This window comes from Microtus oregoni, unplaced genomic scaffold, assembly GCF_018167655.1.
Source record: "Microtus oregoni isolate MIOR12 unplaced genomic scaffold, Mior012 000008F_ref0000371, whole genome shotgun sequence".
Classification (NCBI taxonomy): Eukaryota; Metazoa; Chordata; class Mammalia; order Rodentia; family Cricetidae; genus Microtus; species Microtus oregoni.
Genome location: NW_024543067.1, coordinates 53,918,133 through 53,933,770, shown reverse-complemented (window position 1 = coordinate 53,933,770; position 15,638 = coordinate 53,918,133). Strand labels below are relative to the sequence as shown.

At 36.0% G+C, this 15,638-nt stretch overlaps 2 protein-coding genes across 2 annotated transcripts; both read right to left on the bottom strand.

The window, feature by feature from the left end:
- Positions 1-3,138: 3,138 nt before the first annotated feature.
- LOC121451839 (olfactory receptor 143-like) lies at positions 3,139-4,095 on the bottom strand. Its single transcript, XM_041657612.1, has one exon. It carries the CDS (start codon positions 4,087-4,089, stop codon positions 3,139-3,141), a length of 951 nt encoding a protein of 316 aa, XP_041513546.1. The 5' UTR covers positions 4,090-4,095.
- A 9,262-nt stretch (positions 4,096-13,357) lies between these two features.
- On the bottom strand, positions 13,358-14,308 carry LOC121451806 (olfactory receptor 143-like). Its single transcript, XM_041657569.1, has one exon. It carries the CDS (start codon positions 14,306-14,308, stop codon positions 13,358-13,360), a length of 951 nt encoding a protein of 316 aa, XP_041513503.1.
- Between the last annotated feature and the right edge of the window lie 1,330 nt (positions 14,309-15,638).

Here is a 15,638-nt window from a genome sequence, read left to right as displayed (position 1 = left end):
TTTTTATCCGAACCACCTATTTACTGGTGATAGTGGGGTTTTGAGCTCTCCCATTCTCAGTGTGTAAGGGTCAATAAGTAACTACAGTTATAATAGTGTATCTTTTATAAACTAGACTGCCCTTGTCTGGGGGTCATAGATGTTAAAAATTGTAATATCCCATGTGGGAATTTTCCCTTTGATGAGAATGTAGTGTCTTTTCCCTTCTCTACTGATTAATCTTGCCTTAAATTCTATTTTGTTAGGTATCAAAATGGCTATACCAGATTGCTCTTAGACTTTCTTTCTTGGAGTATCTTTTACTAACCTTCTAGCCTGAGGTGATATATGTTCTTGATGCTGAGGTACATCTCTTGAATGCTACAGTATAGACCCAGTTATCACATCCATTCTCTTAGTCTGTGTCTTTTGGGGGGAATTGGGTCCATTGATTTCAAAAGTTGGCAATAATTGATGATTACTGATTCTTGCTATTTTGTTGGTATTGGTGGTGTTTGTGGTAGTGGTATTTGTGTATGTATGTGTGTGTATGTGTACTTCTTTTGATTTTGATGGCACAAGATTATTTATTCCCTGGATTTTCAAGGATTTAAGCTCCTTAGGTTTATCTTTTCCTTCTAATAACTTCTGTAAGGCTGCATTTGTAGAGCAATATTTTTTTAATTTGACTTTATTGTGGAATTTATTTATTTACTTATTTATTTATGTTTTTTTGAGAAAGGGTTTCTTTGTATAGTTTTGGAGTCTGTAGACCAGGATGGCCTCGAAGTCAAAGATATCCACCTGCCTCTACCTCCAGAGTGCTGGGATTAAAAGCATGTGCCACCACAGCCCAGCTCTATATTATTTTGGTTCTATGGTGACTGAGAATTTTGCTGGATATAGCAGTCTGGACTGGTATCTGTGGACTCTTCAATCTTCAGTACATTTGTCCAAGAACCTCTGACATTTTTAAGTAAGGTATAAGTATAGTAAGTCTTTATTTATATGTTACTTGATCTTTTTCCCTTGTGGACAGAGCCTAGCAGCTGACTTAGAACTGGTACACACTGTTTAATTACAACAAAACATGAAGGGTGCCTTTGACAGGATAGACAGAATTTTATTTCTGCTCACAGCTATGAATTTTGAAGTGAAGAAATTCAATTAAGAGAGGGTAAATGGTAGGACTTTTACTCTCTTAGTGTAGCCAAATACCTCATCATCTAATTAATAAACTTTAAACTCCATTTACCATAATGATATCCAAATTCCACTTTCTACTAATCTTTCCTTTCTCTGTGTTACTCCATTGCTCTTATGGCAATTCTTTGTCTTACTCTTCCTAGGTTCTGTTCATCACTGCCCTTACTAATGTCCTAGCATACATCATACTCTCTATATTCCATAACATTAATAATATAAATGCATGATTATTTTAATTATTACTGAACACTTTCATTATGGGCTTATTTCTTACTATTTCTGCTTCTAAAATTAGCTTTCTATTTTCAGGAATGTGCTGGAGATTATATGATAAAGCCTAACTACATGGGGTGAGAAGCTACCTGCTAAGTCATTCTGGCAAACTGGGAGGGAATGACACAGCAATCCTAATACAACTAGTCTTACTTGAACATTACATACTTCATGAAAGAATATAGATAATGAAAAGAATCAAAGAAATAGCATACTCCTAGGTGAGAAAATATCCAACACACTAGTCAAAATAATTAAGACAACATAATTCTTATTGCTGCGTTGTGTGATATATCAATCACAGGTTTGTGTTTTTCAACACTTTGATACTGTAACTAGCAGTGCTGTTTTGGAATGTTGTAGAAAGTTTTGGAAATATAGACTTGTTAATAGTACTGAGTTCCTATGAGTAGGCTTTAAAGTTTTATATCTGGCTCTGCTTCCTGATTGAAGATGCACTGTGATAAACCACCTCACACTTCTGCCATCATGTCTTCTCTACTAGACTGAATCCTCTTGACCTTTTATCCTGAAATAAACTCAACTGCTTTCAGATTGCTTCTTGTTAGCATTTGGCCACTGAATAGGTAAACTTCAGCTCCAATGAGAGACGCTGTCTGAAAAAGTAAGATGGAAAGAACGGATGGATACAGCAGTAAAGTACCTTTGTGCTTTTGAAGAAGACCCAAATTCAATCTCTAGTACCCACATGGAGTCTCACAGTTGCCTGTAAATTCAGTTCCAGGATATCTGACAACCTCTTTTGAACACCATGGGCAGTAGGTACAGATAACGTGAACAGACATATATGCAGAAAATAACACCCATACACACAAAATGAAATATGTATTAAAAAATAAAATATTAGAATAAAAACAGCAATATTAAAGTGCTAAAGACCCAATCCAGATTAGTTTAGGGACCTGGGGCAGAAATGTAAAGTAAGTAACAAGAAAGAACCTAAACAAGACCTGCATAACAATGATAGGAACAGTTGACATAACAATGTGGCTAGGGGAAACCTCACAAGGCTCACCCCTAGATGAAGAGCTATGGGCAATAAATAGATTCTGAGAAAAGAACTCAATGTTCTCCAAGGATGAGCTTTCTGATAGACTATCTGATCCTGAACAGTTGCCCTAAACGTATATAAATAAATAACTCTAAATAAATGAAGTATATATCAAATATATATTGCTATGTATGTATATATTAAATTACACTAGAGGTCATAAATTTGAGATATAGGAGTGGAAATGGCAAGTTTGAAGAAAGAGAGTGAGTTAAAAATGATGCAAATATAATAATGAAATATCACATCTAAATATATAAATAATAGAAAAATATGAAAAGATATCCCCCAGGGCCTCTATCTAATACAGTATACAAGAATACGATACATTCACATTCTCACAAGAAAAATCTCCAGATCATGAATAAGCCTACACAACTGTAACTCCATTCAATGCATAGAAATGAAAAAATATAACCACATTTCATGTTGAAAGAGGAAAATATATTAGAGTAGTATTATTCCTTTTCTTTTCTAAAACTATTATAGAAATAAGAATAAAGAAAAGGAAAAGTATATCATAGAAGGAGGTTGATAGGGATGAAATGTGAAGAGAAAGAGCTAATCTGGAGACATGGAGGATGTCAACATCCCAGATAGTTCATCACTTAGACTGTGATTCTCTTCAATGTTCTCTTCACAGCAAGTTTGACATCCCTGTTCCTAAGGCTGTAAATGAGTGGGTTTAGTAAAGGCAGAACAAATGTGTAAACTACTGAAAAAAATTTCCTCTGAACCACAGACTCTGCAGATGATGGCATGATATGAGCAAGCAGACCAAATCCGTAGAACAGGGCAACAGTTATTATGTGAGAACTACATGTGCTCATGGCTTTAGACAAACCCTTAGATGATGACAAATGAATAATATTAACAAGAATAAAAGCATAGGAGGACATAATAATGATGCCAGTGCCAACAATAACTACAGCCACAGAAACAGAACTCACAAGCTCATTGGCATGACTGCTCCCACAGGAGAGCTCCAGCAGTGGGAATGTATCACACATGTAGTGGTTGATGACATTTGAATTGCAAAACCTGAGTCTGATAATACACCCTGTGTGCACAATGGCACTAGAGAGCCCCATCAAGTGTGAAGCAAGCATTAGCAGAGAACAAGCCCCGGGAGACATGACTACTGTGTACATCAGGGGCCTACAGATGGCCACATACCTATCGTAGGCCATGACTGTCAGCACGAAGCACTCAGAATTAACAAAAAGGCAGAAGAAAAATAGTTGAGCCATGCATCCTCTGAAGGATATGGTGTTGATTTCTGAGACAAAGTTCATCAGCGTTTTGGGGGTAAAAACAGAAGAATAACAGAAGTCAATGAGGGACAAGTTGAGGATAAAAATGTACATTGGTGTGTGAAGATGAGAATTCAGGCAGATGAGACTCATTAAACTCAAGTTTCCCACCACAGTGGCTGTGTAGTTCACAAAGAACAGAAGAAACAGGGGCAGCTGGAGTTCTGGCTGATCTGTTAATCCTATAAAAATGAACTCAGTCACTGAAGAGTCATTTTCCATATCCATTTGTTTTACATGAGACATCTGTAGGAAAATCAATCAGAACCAGATGACCTTAGCAAGGATCTTTGCATCATGATGTCAGAGAGACAGCTGGAGTTCATCGTTTCTGATCTCAGGATTATCTAAAGACAAAGCAAGACATCCAAAGAACATGGCTACCACTTCTTCTCAAACCCCTCCCCACAATGAGTGACTCAGTCCTGAGGTAATGCTGATAAGGATGTTGCTGAACATTTCCCCATTCTTTAGCCTCCACTAATGTTTTGGACTTAAAGAAGCAATCCAGTGACTTGCTCTGTATTCCATGATTTATTGCTTTGTAGTTCAAAGGAAATTATCAAAACATGGATGATTCAGGGCTTACCTCTGTTCAGGATGCTTCACTGCTGTTGAAGCACAAGGATCCTTTTTTCCCAATATCCTTAAGAGTTTGAGTTTCTGATGATAATTTTTTTAACACTCATCAGAATCAGAACAGATCCAGACATTATGAAACCATACATTTGGTAAATGACATGATTTGTACTTGAGAATTTATCTAGATTTTTTATTACTTACATGACAGAAAAAAGGTTATAAGAAGTTGTAAACATCACCGCATTTGAATTACAGTCTACTGAATGGATCAGCACAGAAAATTATTCTCACCTTTATGATTTCCTCCCAGGTTGCATAAACCCCAGGATGATAGAATTTTCTCAGTCTATTTACAATAGAATTCATATGTAATGTTGAATCTTTGGGGACTTAAAGTCTACTCAATTTGTAGTTTCCCTCTAGGAGTACCTAGTTCCGAGGGCAGAGTTGTGTGTTTTCCTTTGGGAATTTTCACTGTGTATGAACAAATTTACTAGAGGAAAATCAAAAGTATAATATTCTGCTATATCTGAGGGTTTCCTATAATACCTTCACGTTTTATTAACAAATATACAATTCTTTAGCAATCAACAAGGGAATTTTGTAAAAAATAGATTAAATAACAGATAAGGCACTTTAGGTCCTTTTGAGTTTAAATCCATGTTGTGAACTTTCTTATTATGAAGCTACCCAAAGGTTACTTACCTTCTCCTAACTTTATTTATATTTATAGCTTTATATTCATCTGTGTAGCTATGAAATATGGTTCATAAAAGATAGATTAGTGTACACATCAGTAGTCCTCTAAGTTTCAACAAAATGGATCTCATTTTATAGTAAAGAAGACAGCATTTTCAACTAATGCTGACGGCAAAACTGGATATCCACATATAGAATGTGAAACTAGATCCCCATTTCTTCCTCTGCAAAAGTGAATTCAAAAAGATAGTAAAGCCCTTAGAATGAGACCTGACATTTTGAAATCACTAATGAAAATGCTTCAAGAGGTAAACACAGTCAATCTAATATTCTTAATAAGACTCTGATAGTACAGAAAACAATAGAATTGATAAGTGAAACTACATAAAACAAGAATGCACAGGAAAATAGTTAATGGATTAAAGACATAGCATTCAGAATGAAAGGAAAATGGTTGGCAGCTATTTATCTGATAGTATACAAATATTCAAATATGTAAAGAATAAAAATCCTAAAAAATGCATAACAAGTCTCTCAGCAAATGGACGTGTGAGTTGGGAATGAAATAACTTGAAAGGGTGCTTGCCTAGAAAACACAAGACCCTTATTTTGATCCCTATGTTGCAGACAGTAAACAAGCAAAATAACAAATGAACAAATAAATTGAAAAGCCAGTCCTTAATAAAGAATTGTAAATTGCTAAGAAATATTTGAAAAAAATATTTGCACTCCTTAGCCATCAGGAAAATGCAAATCAAAACTACATTGAAGCCATACATGGAGTCTCATGCCTCTAATCCTGGAAACAGTTGGATTTCTCTGACTTTTATGCCAGAACACAATGAATTTTGGACAGGGGAAGAAAAAAGAATAAAAAAAACTACATTGGGATTCCATCTCACTTCATTTGGAATGTCTATCAATAAGAAAATGAATAACAACTGGATAGCATATTAAAATAAAATAACTGTTACAGAATTGGTGGAAATGCAAAGTAGTTCAGACATTATGGAAATGAGTCTGGAGGTTCATCTAAGAATTCTTAAGATAGAGCCCCCATGTAATTCCCTTATGTCACTCCTGGCATCTAATAGAAAAACTATGTTCATTAAATTCTTCATCATAGCTGAGCTAGGGAACCAGTACAGAAGTACAGGACTGAAAAACAGATAAAGAGAATAGATTATGGATGCACGATAGATCTAAATTCTGAAAAATGAAGGAAACAGCATGGAAATGCAGATCAAGTCAAGTGAAGTGCTAGATTCAGAGAGATAGCATTTTTTTCATTCTGTGCAGAAGCCAGATTCAAGAGAGGGTGGTGAGGGTGTAAAGATGGTGAAAATACTTTATTTACATCCATTAAAATACCATACTTAAGACAATTAGTTTACAGGGTCAATACATGCTAACAGAGAACCTCGAGAAGAAGAAGCGCTCTTTGCCAACAGGATTCTCCAAGGTTTGAAAATGGCATAGCATCATGCGTACAGCACCACACCATCATTTTTAAGGATTTCATGGCCCTAGAACTTCACTGTGTTTCTACTATTTCTTCCTCTGCTCCTCTTAATTTCTAGAAATCACTGATCTTTGTATGTCTCCAGAAGCTTAGCTTATCCACATAGTAGTTTACCTGGACTTGCCTGTGTAGACTGGGGTTTTCACTGAGTAATATGTGCTTAAGCCTTCTCCACATATTCTCAAGGCCTAGTAACTAATTTCTTCCAGTTGCCTTTTATGGAATGTACTACAGTTTGTTTATATACACACCTTTTGAGGAATAGCTTGGTGTTGTTGGCAAATATGAGAAAACCTGCTACATTCACAAGCAAATTTTCTCTTTTTATCTTATTCTCAAACCTGTCAAGACAGTATCAAGGAGCAAATAAACTGTGAGATAAAAAGAGAACTTGCTTCTTTATTTTTTTTTTATTTTTTTGTGTGTTAGTGTTTGGTTTGGTTTGGTATTATTTGGTTTGGAATTTTTGGGGAAGGAAGAATAGTAAAGTCGGGTAGATGATAAGGTGGGAAGGATCTGGCAGGAATTTCAGGAGGATATAAACATGGTAAAAATATACTGTATAAAGAAAAGTTTTTTAATTAACAAATTAAATTTGTTTGCTTCCAATTTCCAGGAGGATCTCTATATATTTTTCTTTGGGTTCACCTTATTAGGTAGCTTCTCTAGAATTATGAACTATAGGCTCAATGTCCTTTGTTTATGGCTAGAATCCACTAATGAGTGACTATATACCATATTCATATTTTTGGGTCTGGGTTATCTCACTCATAAAATTCAAGATGTCATTGTTTTTTACCGCTGAGTAGTACACTAACTAATGTGTAGATGTGCCACACTTTCTTTATCCATTCTTCAATTGAGGGGCATCTCAGTTGTTTCCAGGTTCAGGTTATTATAAATAATTCTGTTTTAGGTATATATATTCCCAAGATTGGTATTGCTGGATCTTGAGGTAGGTTGACTCCCAATTTTCTGAGAGGCTGCCACACTGATTTCCAAAGTGGTTGCACAAGTTTGTATTCTCACCAGCAATGGATGAGTGTTCCCCTTACACCACATCCTCTCTAGCATAAACTATCATTGGTGATTTTTTTTTTTTATTTTAGCCATTCTGACAGATGTAAGATGGTATCTCAAAGTTGTTTTGATTTGCATTTCCCAGATAGCTCCTGGAAATTGGAAGCAAACAAGATCACCAGATAAAAGTTGGGAGCATGGGGCGGGAGGGAGGGTAGAGGGAAGGGGTGAGGGTGAGAGAGAGGGGAAAAGGGAAAGGTTGGGAGATCTTGGGAGAGTGGGATGGTTGAGATGGAGGAAGGATAGATATGGGAGCAGGAAAGGAGATATCTTAATTGAGAAAGCCATTTTGGTGTTGGCAAGAGGCTTGGCTCTGGGCTGGTTCCTAGGAGTCCATGGGGATGTCCCCAGCTAGGATCCTGGGTAGGGGAGCAGAGGGTGCCTCAACTGGCCTTGCCCCATAGTCAGACTGATGACTATCTTGAATATTAACATAGAACCTTTGTCCAGCAACAGAGGGAGACAGAGACACACATCAGAGCACTGGATTGTGCTCCCAAGGTCCAGTTGAAGAGCAGAAGGAGGAAGAAGGTGAGCAAGGAAGTCAGGACCACGAGGGTTGGCTCACCCACTGAGACAGTGTGCCTGAGCTAATGGGAGCTCACCAGCTCCAGCTGGACTGGGAATGAATGAGCATGGGATCAAACCTGACCCTCTGAATATCATTGACAGTTGGCACAGATGGAGGGGCCAATGACAATGGCACTGGGATTTGTTTCTACTGCATGTACTGTCTTTTTGGGATCCTATTCTCTTTGGATGCATATCTTCCTAAGCCAAGGGGGGAGGGCCTTGGACTTCCCACAGGGCAGGGTGCCTTGTCCTCTTTTAGGACTGGAGGGGGTTGAGGGGAAGGTGTGTGGGGATATTGGGGGGAACTGGGAGGAAGGGAAAAGTGGGAATTTTGATTGGTATTATTTATAAAGTAATTTAAATAAAGAAAGATAAAAATTAAATCATTGCAATGTCTTCCACAATGTCTCTCATTTTAAATTCTCATTAAAAACAAATAAAAATTCCCATTATGCTAGATCCTTTAAAATGTTAGAGAACTTTTTGTGTCAGATTTTTTTTAATGTTAGTCATCCCAATAGATATAATATATTGATATATTACATTTGAAATTTTGCCTATGTCTTACTCTTTTGGTTTTTTGTGATTTTGGTTTTAATGTTATTTTAATTATTTTAATGTTATTTACTTAATATAGATAGATATTTCTCTTCTGATACGCATTTTAAAATTATTCCCTGTAATTCTGTGTTTTATTTTTCTTGGGGGAAAGGTTTTTGATTTTTTTATTTATTTTGTTTTTATTTTTTTATGAGATAAGATTCCTCTATGTAACTGCCCTACCTGTCTTGGAACTTGTTTTGTAGACAAGGCTGTCTGTTTTGTAGACAAGGCTGTTTTTTTATTTTCCTTGGGGGAAGGGTTTTTGTTTGTTGTTTTGTTTTTATTTTTTACTGAGATAAGATTCCTCTATGTAACAGCCCAACCCGTCCTGGAACTTGTTTTGTAGACAAGGCTGGCATCAAGCTCATAGAGATCCTCATGCTCCTGCCTCCAGGGTACTGGGATGGAAGGCATGTGCCACATGTCCCACTGTTTTATATTTGTTTATTGATACAGAAAAAGAAAAAGAAGACAGAGAGATAAAATCAGGTAAAAATTAACATGTTATCTCCTCCTATAGAAACGTTTGACCCTTGAGCCATGTCAAATATTGCAAGAAATTGGTATTTACCATTTTCATTACCAGTCAGTATGACCAAACCTGAAACTTCATTTGTGTTCTTTATAGCTCAATGTTTTAATGAGTAATTTCAATTTATACACATGGCTAATTTTATCTCAAATTACATAAAATGTAATTCTGAATTTATTTAAGACATTATGCAAGGGAGTAAGAAAATTTAATTCATAACAAGAAAAAAATGAAGTTAAAATATATCCATATTTTAAATGAACAGAACATAACAAAAAGAGTAATGATGCTGTACAGAGCAGTGATAGCATTTAAATAAGAATCCATGTTCCCAGAGTGAAATACCTCTCTCTCTCTCTCTCTCTCTCTCTATATATATATATATATATATATATATATATATATATGGATATTGCCATTGTTCTTGATTGCCCAGAAGATCTAGATAGTAGAATCCCTCTACTAACTACATAACAAACATGGACACATCATAAAGAAATAAAGTTGACTGAGCTGGAGGTTCCTCCTTGTTGGCTATTATTCATACTACCAGAAAATGCAGAATAATCATTTGCAAAAGAAAATGTATTAAGTTTATCTTTGCTATAGATTATGTGTGCTGTTATACTGAGCTTCCATAAAAAAGACAACCAGTAATACAATAATTCCACAACTATTTGACTGATGTTTCCTTGGATTACATAATATACTCTACTAAACTAGATTCTTAACTTCTTCTTCTTTTTTTTTTTTTTTTTTTTGATTTTTCAAGACATGGTTTCTCCGTAGCTTTTTTTTTTTGGTTCCTGTCCTGGAACTAGCTCTTGTAGACCAGGCTGGCCTCGAACTCACAGAGAGCCGCCTGCCTCTGCCTCCCGAGTACTGGGATTAAAGGCTTGCACCACCACCGCCCGGCTAGATTCTTAACTTCTAATCAAAATATGTACCTATTTCTGTACTTAAGCTCTGCATCATGGTTGTGTTTAGGCAACAGATTGAAGCTATTTATTTATTTATGTATTTATGTATTTATTTATTTATTTACTGTTTCAAACATGATTTTACCTTGTAGCTCAGGTAGTCTGAAAATTCAAAATTCTTGTACCTCTCCCTTTGTAGTACTAGGATTACAAACATACTCTACATTTCGGCTTTATTAGCAATGTTCTTGCCCACATTTTCTTTCTGTTGTTTTATCTTTGATTTTGTTTGTTTGTTGCTGTTCACATTGCTTTGCTTCTGAAATAAGATATATCTGTATCATCCAGCCAGGCCTGGAATTCACTATGTGTGCCATGGTTACCTTAAAATTATGATCCTTCTGCCTGCTTTACTTAATTCTTAAATGATGTGCGTGTGACACCAAGTTATGTGTGTGTGTGTGTGTGTGTGTGTGTGTGTGTGCACGTGTGTTTGTTTACTGTTCTAGCTGGCAATGCAAACATGAGAGAGTAGAGCCTAAAAATTAGACAGACAAAATTCACATGTAATAACCAACTATTTTTACAGAGCATCAGGCAATTTATATTGAAGGTTAAAAAGAATCATGTTAATAGGGTATTCAAAAACAAGGAAAAACTACACATGACAAAACCATGTTTTTTCAATAGAGGCATATGAATAACAGTAGCTAAAGTAAACTCACTCCTATCCACTATACCTGGGACAAGCACAAAAGCACATTCCAAGAAAATTCTGTGTTACTGAAGAAATTGTGGTCACAAGACTCTTGTTTTTTTTTTTTTTTGAGTTTTCTCATAAGCATTCAGAATTCCCATTACACTACTCTCTTTTCAGACTGTGTTCCAATGTGTTTGTGCATGTATGTGTGTGTTTATGAATTTTTATGTTTATTTTTGCATAGATGAATGAATAAAAAGTATAAAAAATATTCTCTATTGGGAAGTGCTAAAACTAAATAAAAGTTTTTTAGCAACAAATATTATATTTATATAAGGTAGAATACAAAAACATCAGTCGAGGCAGAGACATTTTAAGAATGAAAATGGTAATCTTTAATGCATTAGTTTTTATTGTATTATGAAGCTTTTTTACCACCCTAGCCCACATTTTAGCTAACCTTACAAGGAAACAAAATGAAGTATGAATGAAGAGTATTGAACAAAAATAAATTCTGAATCAGAAGCCTACATTATTTTTATGTGGTTTGGTTATCATTGGAAAGTAATTGTTCAATTCAATATATCTCATGATGAAGATTTAACAACTTTATTCTGAGATAACTTTCCAAGAATGAGATAATCTTGATAAAATGGAGATAGTGCACTCCCAGACAAAGAATGGATTTGTTTGGTTAATTAGGGGGAAAATGAGGAAATTTCTGATGGTTGAAAATTTGAGGTGCATTTAAAATAATCCCACACACTGAGGGTGCCTAGGTAACATCTATGACATATACAGCACTGTGCAACGTCCTTCAGTTTCCTTCAAACTGACTCTGAGGTTTTAGAAAAGAAAAGAGAAGTTCATGCTCTCTATTGCGAATGATTAAGTTGTTTGAGCTGAATCCATGTGTTTTGTGAATTCTGTGAACAGCGATAAATAGTGGCAGGCTCAATTGTGAACTTGCAAATGGCCAAAGAGAGCATTGGGCCAGCTCAAACTGTTGTTACAAACAGTTATGAGCTATCTTGTGGGAGCTGAGAACCAAATCTAGGTCTTCTGTAAGAACTGCTCATGCCTTTACCCGCTTAAACATCTCCTCTATCCCAACACTCATAAATCTCTTCATAAGATACATAACTGTTAGCAAATTATGCTCTGCTTCATTCATTGTATGACCTTACCAAAGTCATACAGTCATTTATTCATTTATATAAAAGATGTATTGAGAGGTGCAGAGAGACAGAAATGAGAAGTAAAGGTTTCATTTGCTCTTTGGAGTTGAAATCAGAAAGAACAGCTTGCATTGACTATATTCTAAAGCCTTAAGCCAGGCAGGTTTTTATTTTTTATTTTATTTATTTTTTTTTTGTTTTTGTTTTTCGAGAAAGGGTTACTCCGTAGCTTTTGGTTCCTGTCCTGGAACTAGCTCTTGTAGACCAGGCTGGCCTCGAACTCACAGAGATCCGCCTGTCTCTACCTCCCGAGTGCTGGCCAGGCAGGTTTTTAATGAGTAAGTTGTCTCCTCATTTTTATTTTTATTTTTTAAAGCATAGCATCCAGTTGAGGCAATAGGGAAAATGATTAAACATTACCATGACCATTTGTTCTTTCTTCTGTAGTCAAGAGAACAAAAGGTTCTTAAGAATGGTGTCCTAGACATAGTTGCAGATTCAGGGAAAAGAAAGCAACAATTTCAGTGAAATTCATAACAAATATATATGTTTTAATATAAGAACTGATGGATTTGACATAGCATGCAGAGATGTAAGCCTAATGCATACTTAAATAGCTATAAAAAAAACCTTACTCCATTAAATTATGTACTTTCATCACAGGTTTAGAGCCAGAAGCCAAAAGCCAAAATGAAAAACATGCTAAAAAAGATACTGAAAAATTCTTGATACTTTGGCAGTGTTGCCACAACCACGATTTTTGCCATCTTTACATTTTAAAAGTACATCTATAGGTGATATATTGTCAAATCAAAAATACTTCTAAAAATGGTTTCCAAAGTGAGAAATTTATTACAAATAATGCATAGGTGGGATTGTACAGCCAAACAGGGTATTAGTCTTCCATAGATAATAAACAGCAGCTTGAGTATAAGTGGATTAAGACCCAAAACAGACACACAAAGATTTACAATTCATGTTGAGAAGGAAAAACAAAAGATGGGTAGAATAATTTATGTTGATGCCGTAGACATAGGAATGCAAGGGAAAAGAATGGAAGACACATAATGGAAAACATACAGAAAAACAGTGGGGACAGAGCTATAAGAATTGCCACTGGCTTAATTAACTTGTGATTCTCTTCAAGGTTTTTTTCACAGCATCTTTGACTTCTTTGTTCCGGAGACTGTAAATGAGAGGATTCAGCATGGGCACCAAAAATGTATAAAACACTGAGAAAAATTTTTCCTGGCCCACAGTCTCAGCAGATGATGGCTTGACATAAGCAAGCAGCCCAGATCCATAGAAGAGACTAACAGTTATGATGTGAGAGCCACAAGTGCCTAAGGCTTTGGACCAACCCTTACCTGATGACATATGAATGATATTGAAAAGGATCAAAGCGTATGAGACTAAGATAATGAGGCTACACAAAATGATAGCTGTGCCCACCACAGCAGTACTCACAAGTTCATTGACATAAGTGTTACTGCAGGAGATCCGAAGAACAGGGAAGATGTCACACATGTAATGATTAATGATGTTGTTTTTACAAAAGTTAAGCTTAATCATTAAGCCTGTGAGTATCATGGCACTAGAAAATCCTATCAAATATGAACCGAACATCAACAGACAACAGACCCTAGGCAACATGATAACCTTGTACAGTAAAGGCTTACAGATGGCCACATAACGATCATAGGCCATGACTGTCAGCACATAACTTTCAGAGTTGACAAAAAAGCAGAAGAAAAACAGCTGAGTCATGCAACCTGTAAAAGGAATGATATTCTTCTCCAAAATAAAACTCACTAGCATTTTGGGGGTAAAAACAAATGAATAACAAAAATCAATAAAGGACAGATTGAAAAGAAAAAAATACATGGGGGTGTGAAGATGTGAATTCAGGAAGATAAGACTCATCAAGCTCAAATTACCCACCACTATGGCTGTATAATTCACCAAGAACAGGAAAAACAGGGGCAACTGGAGCTCGGGTTGGTCTGTTAGTCCCATAAGAATAAACTCAGACACTGAGGAGTCATTTTCTGTAGCCATTTGCTTCATGGGTGGCATCTGTAAGAATAGAATGTGACACTACCATGTATTTAGTATTTGACTCCAGAGGGATAAACTGAAATTATTGGTTTATAAACTTGGATTAAGGGAAAACATAACAAGACCCTCAACTATTCATATTGACTTCTGAAGAGATCCAATTTGATGTTTATTATACCCATAATGCATGTGTCTGTCCAGAAAGCATGCAAACACTCTAATTTTTAATGTATTTCTTTCTTTTTCCTTAGTCTTTAGTTAAAGCTAAAACTGTAAAAGAGCAATACATAAGATCGGGGGAGGGGGAGGGAAATGGGAAGCGGTTGCGGGGAGGAGGCAGAAATCCTTAATAAATAAATAAATTAAAAAAAAGACTTTAAAAAAAAGAACTTTCATGCATTATTCCAAACTTATATACTTTTGCAATTCAAGGTATATAATCAATACAAATATGATTTTGTGTTTACCTTCATTCACCTGGAGCCCTCTTTCCTTTTGGAGCTCTTAGAGCCTTCCTTGTTTTCTTTCTTTACTGAGTGTTCCAGGTACCCAATAATAAATAAAGTTATAGACATTAGCAAAAATGTGTAGACGAACTCCTAGAGCAGTAACCAGAAATTTTTGCTTGAGAACTTCTTCACAAATTTGTTTTCACATACATAAAATAAAATGCAATCTTATGTATGTCTCTAAAGCATTACCTCACTCAAATGAGAAAATTCATTAAAATCACGGATTGTTATTCTCATTTTTTTGATTTCCTCCCTGCTGGATTTGTGCCTTGAGAGTGTTAATTAGTGAATTTGTGCTTGCGTTCTGTGCCAGAGAACTAACATTGAACCTTTTGAGATTCAAAGTTCTCCTCAGTTTATGATCTTCCACTAGAGGCCCCTAATTGCTTTGACAGAATTGTGAGCATTCCTCTTTATCTTTCTTCTTTCTTTTTTGTTTTGTTTTGTTTTAATATTGTTATTATTATTATTAAAAATTTCCACCTCCTCCCATTTCTCTCCTCCATCCGCTCTACTTCTCCTCCCCCTCCCTCTCCAGCCCAAAGAGCAGTCAGGGTTCCCTGCCCTGTGTGAAGTCCAAGGTCCTCGCCCCTCCATCCAGGTCTAGGTAGGTGAGCATCCAAACAGACTAGGCTCCCACAAAGGCAGTACATGTGCTTTGTACAACTCTACAAGAAGAGTGTCCAGGGATGTGCTGACTGCCATCTGTAGCTTTTCTCTGGTCATCTCTTTTTGCAATAATGCACATTTGATCTATGGTTTAACAGTGTGTAGAAAAGTACTACAAAAGCGTTAAAAGGAGAGGAACAGTCTCCCAAATCAGGCTGAGTTTATAC

What these genes read in the sequence shown, in the direction of transcription:
- LOC121451839 (XM_041657612.1), bottom strand. Translation starts at nt 4,089, where the DNA reads ATGTCTCATGTAAAACAAATGGATATGGAAAATGACTCTTCAGTGACT.
- LOC121451806 (XM_041657569.1), bottom strand. Translation starts at nt 14,308, where the DNA reads ATGCCACCCATGAAGCAAATGGCTACAGAAAATGACTCCTCAGTGTCT.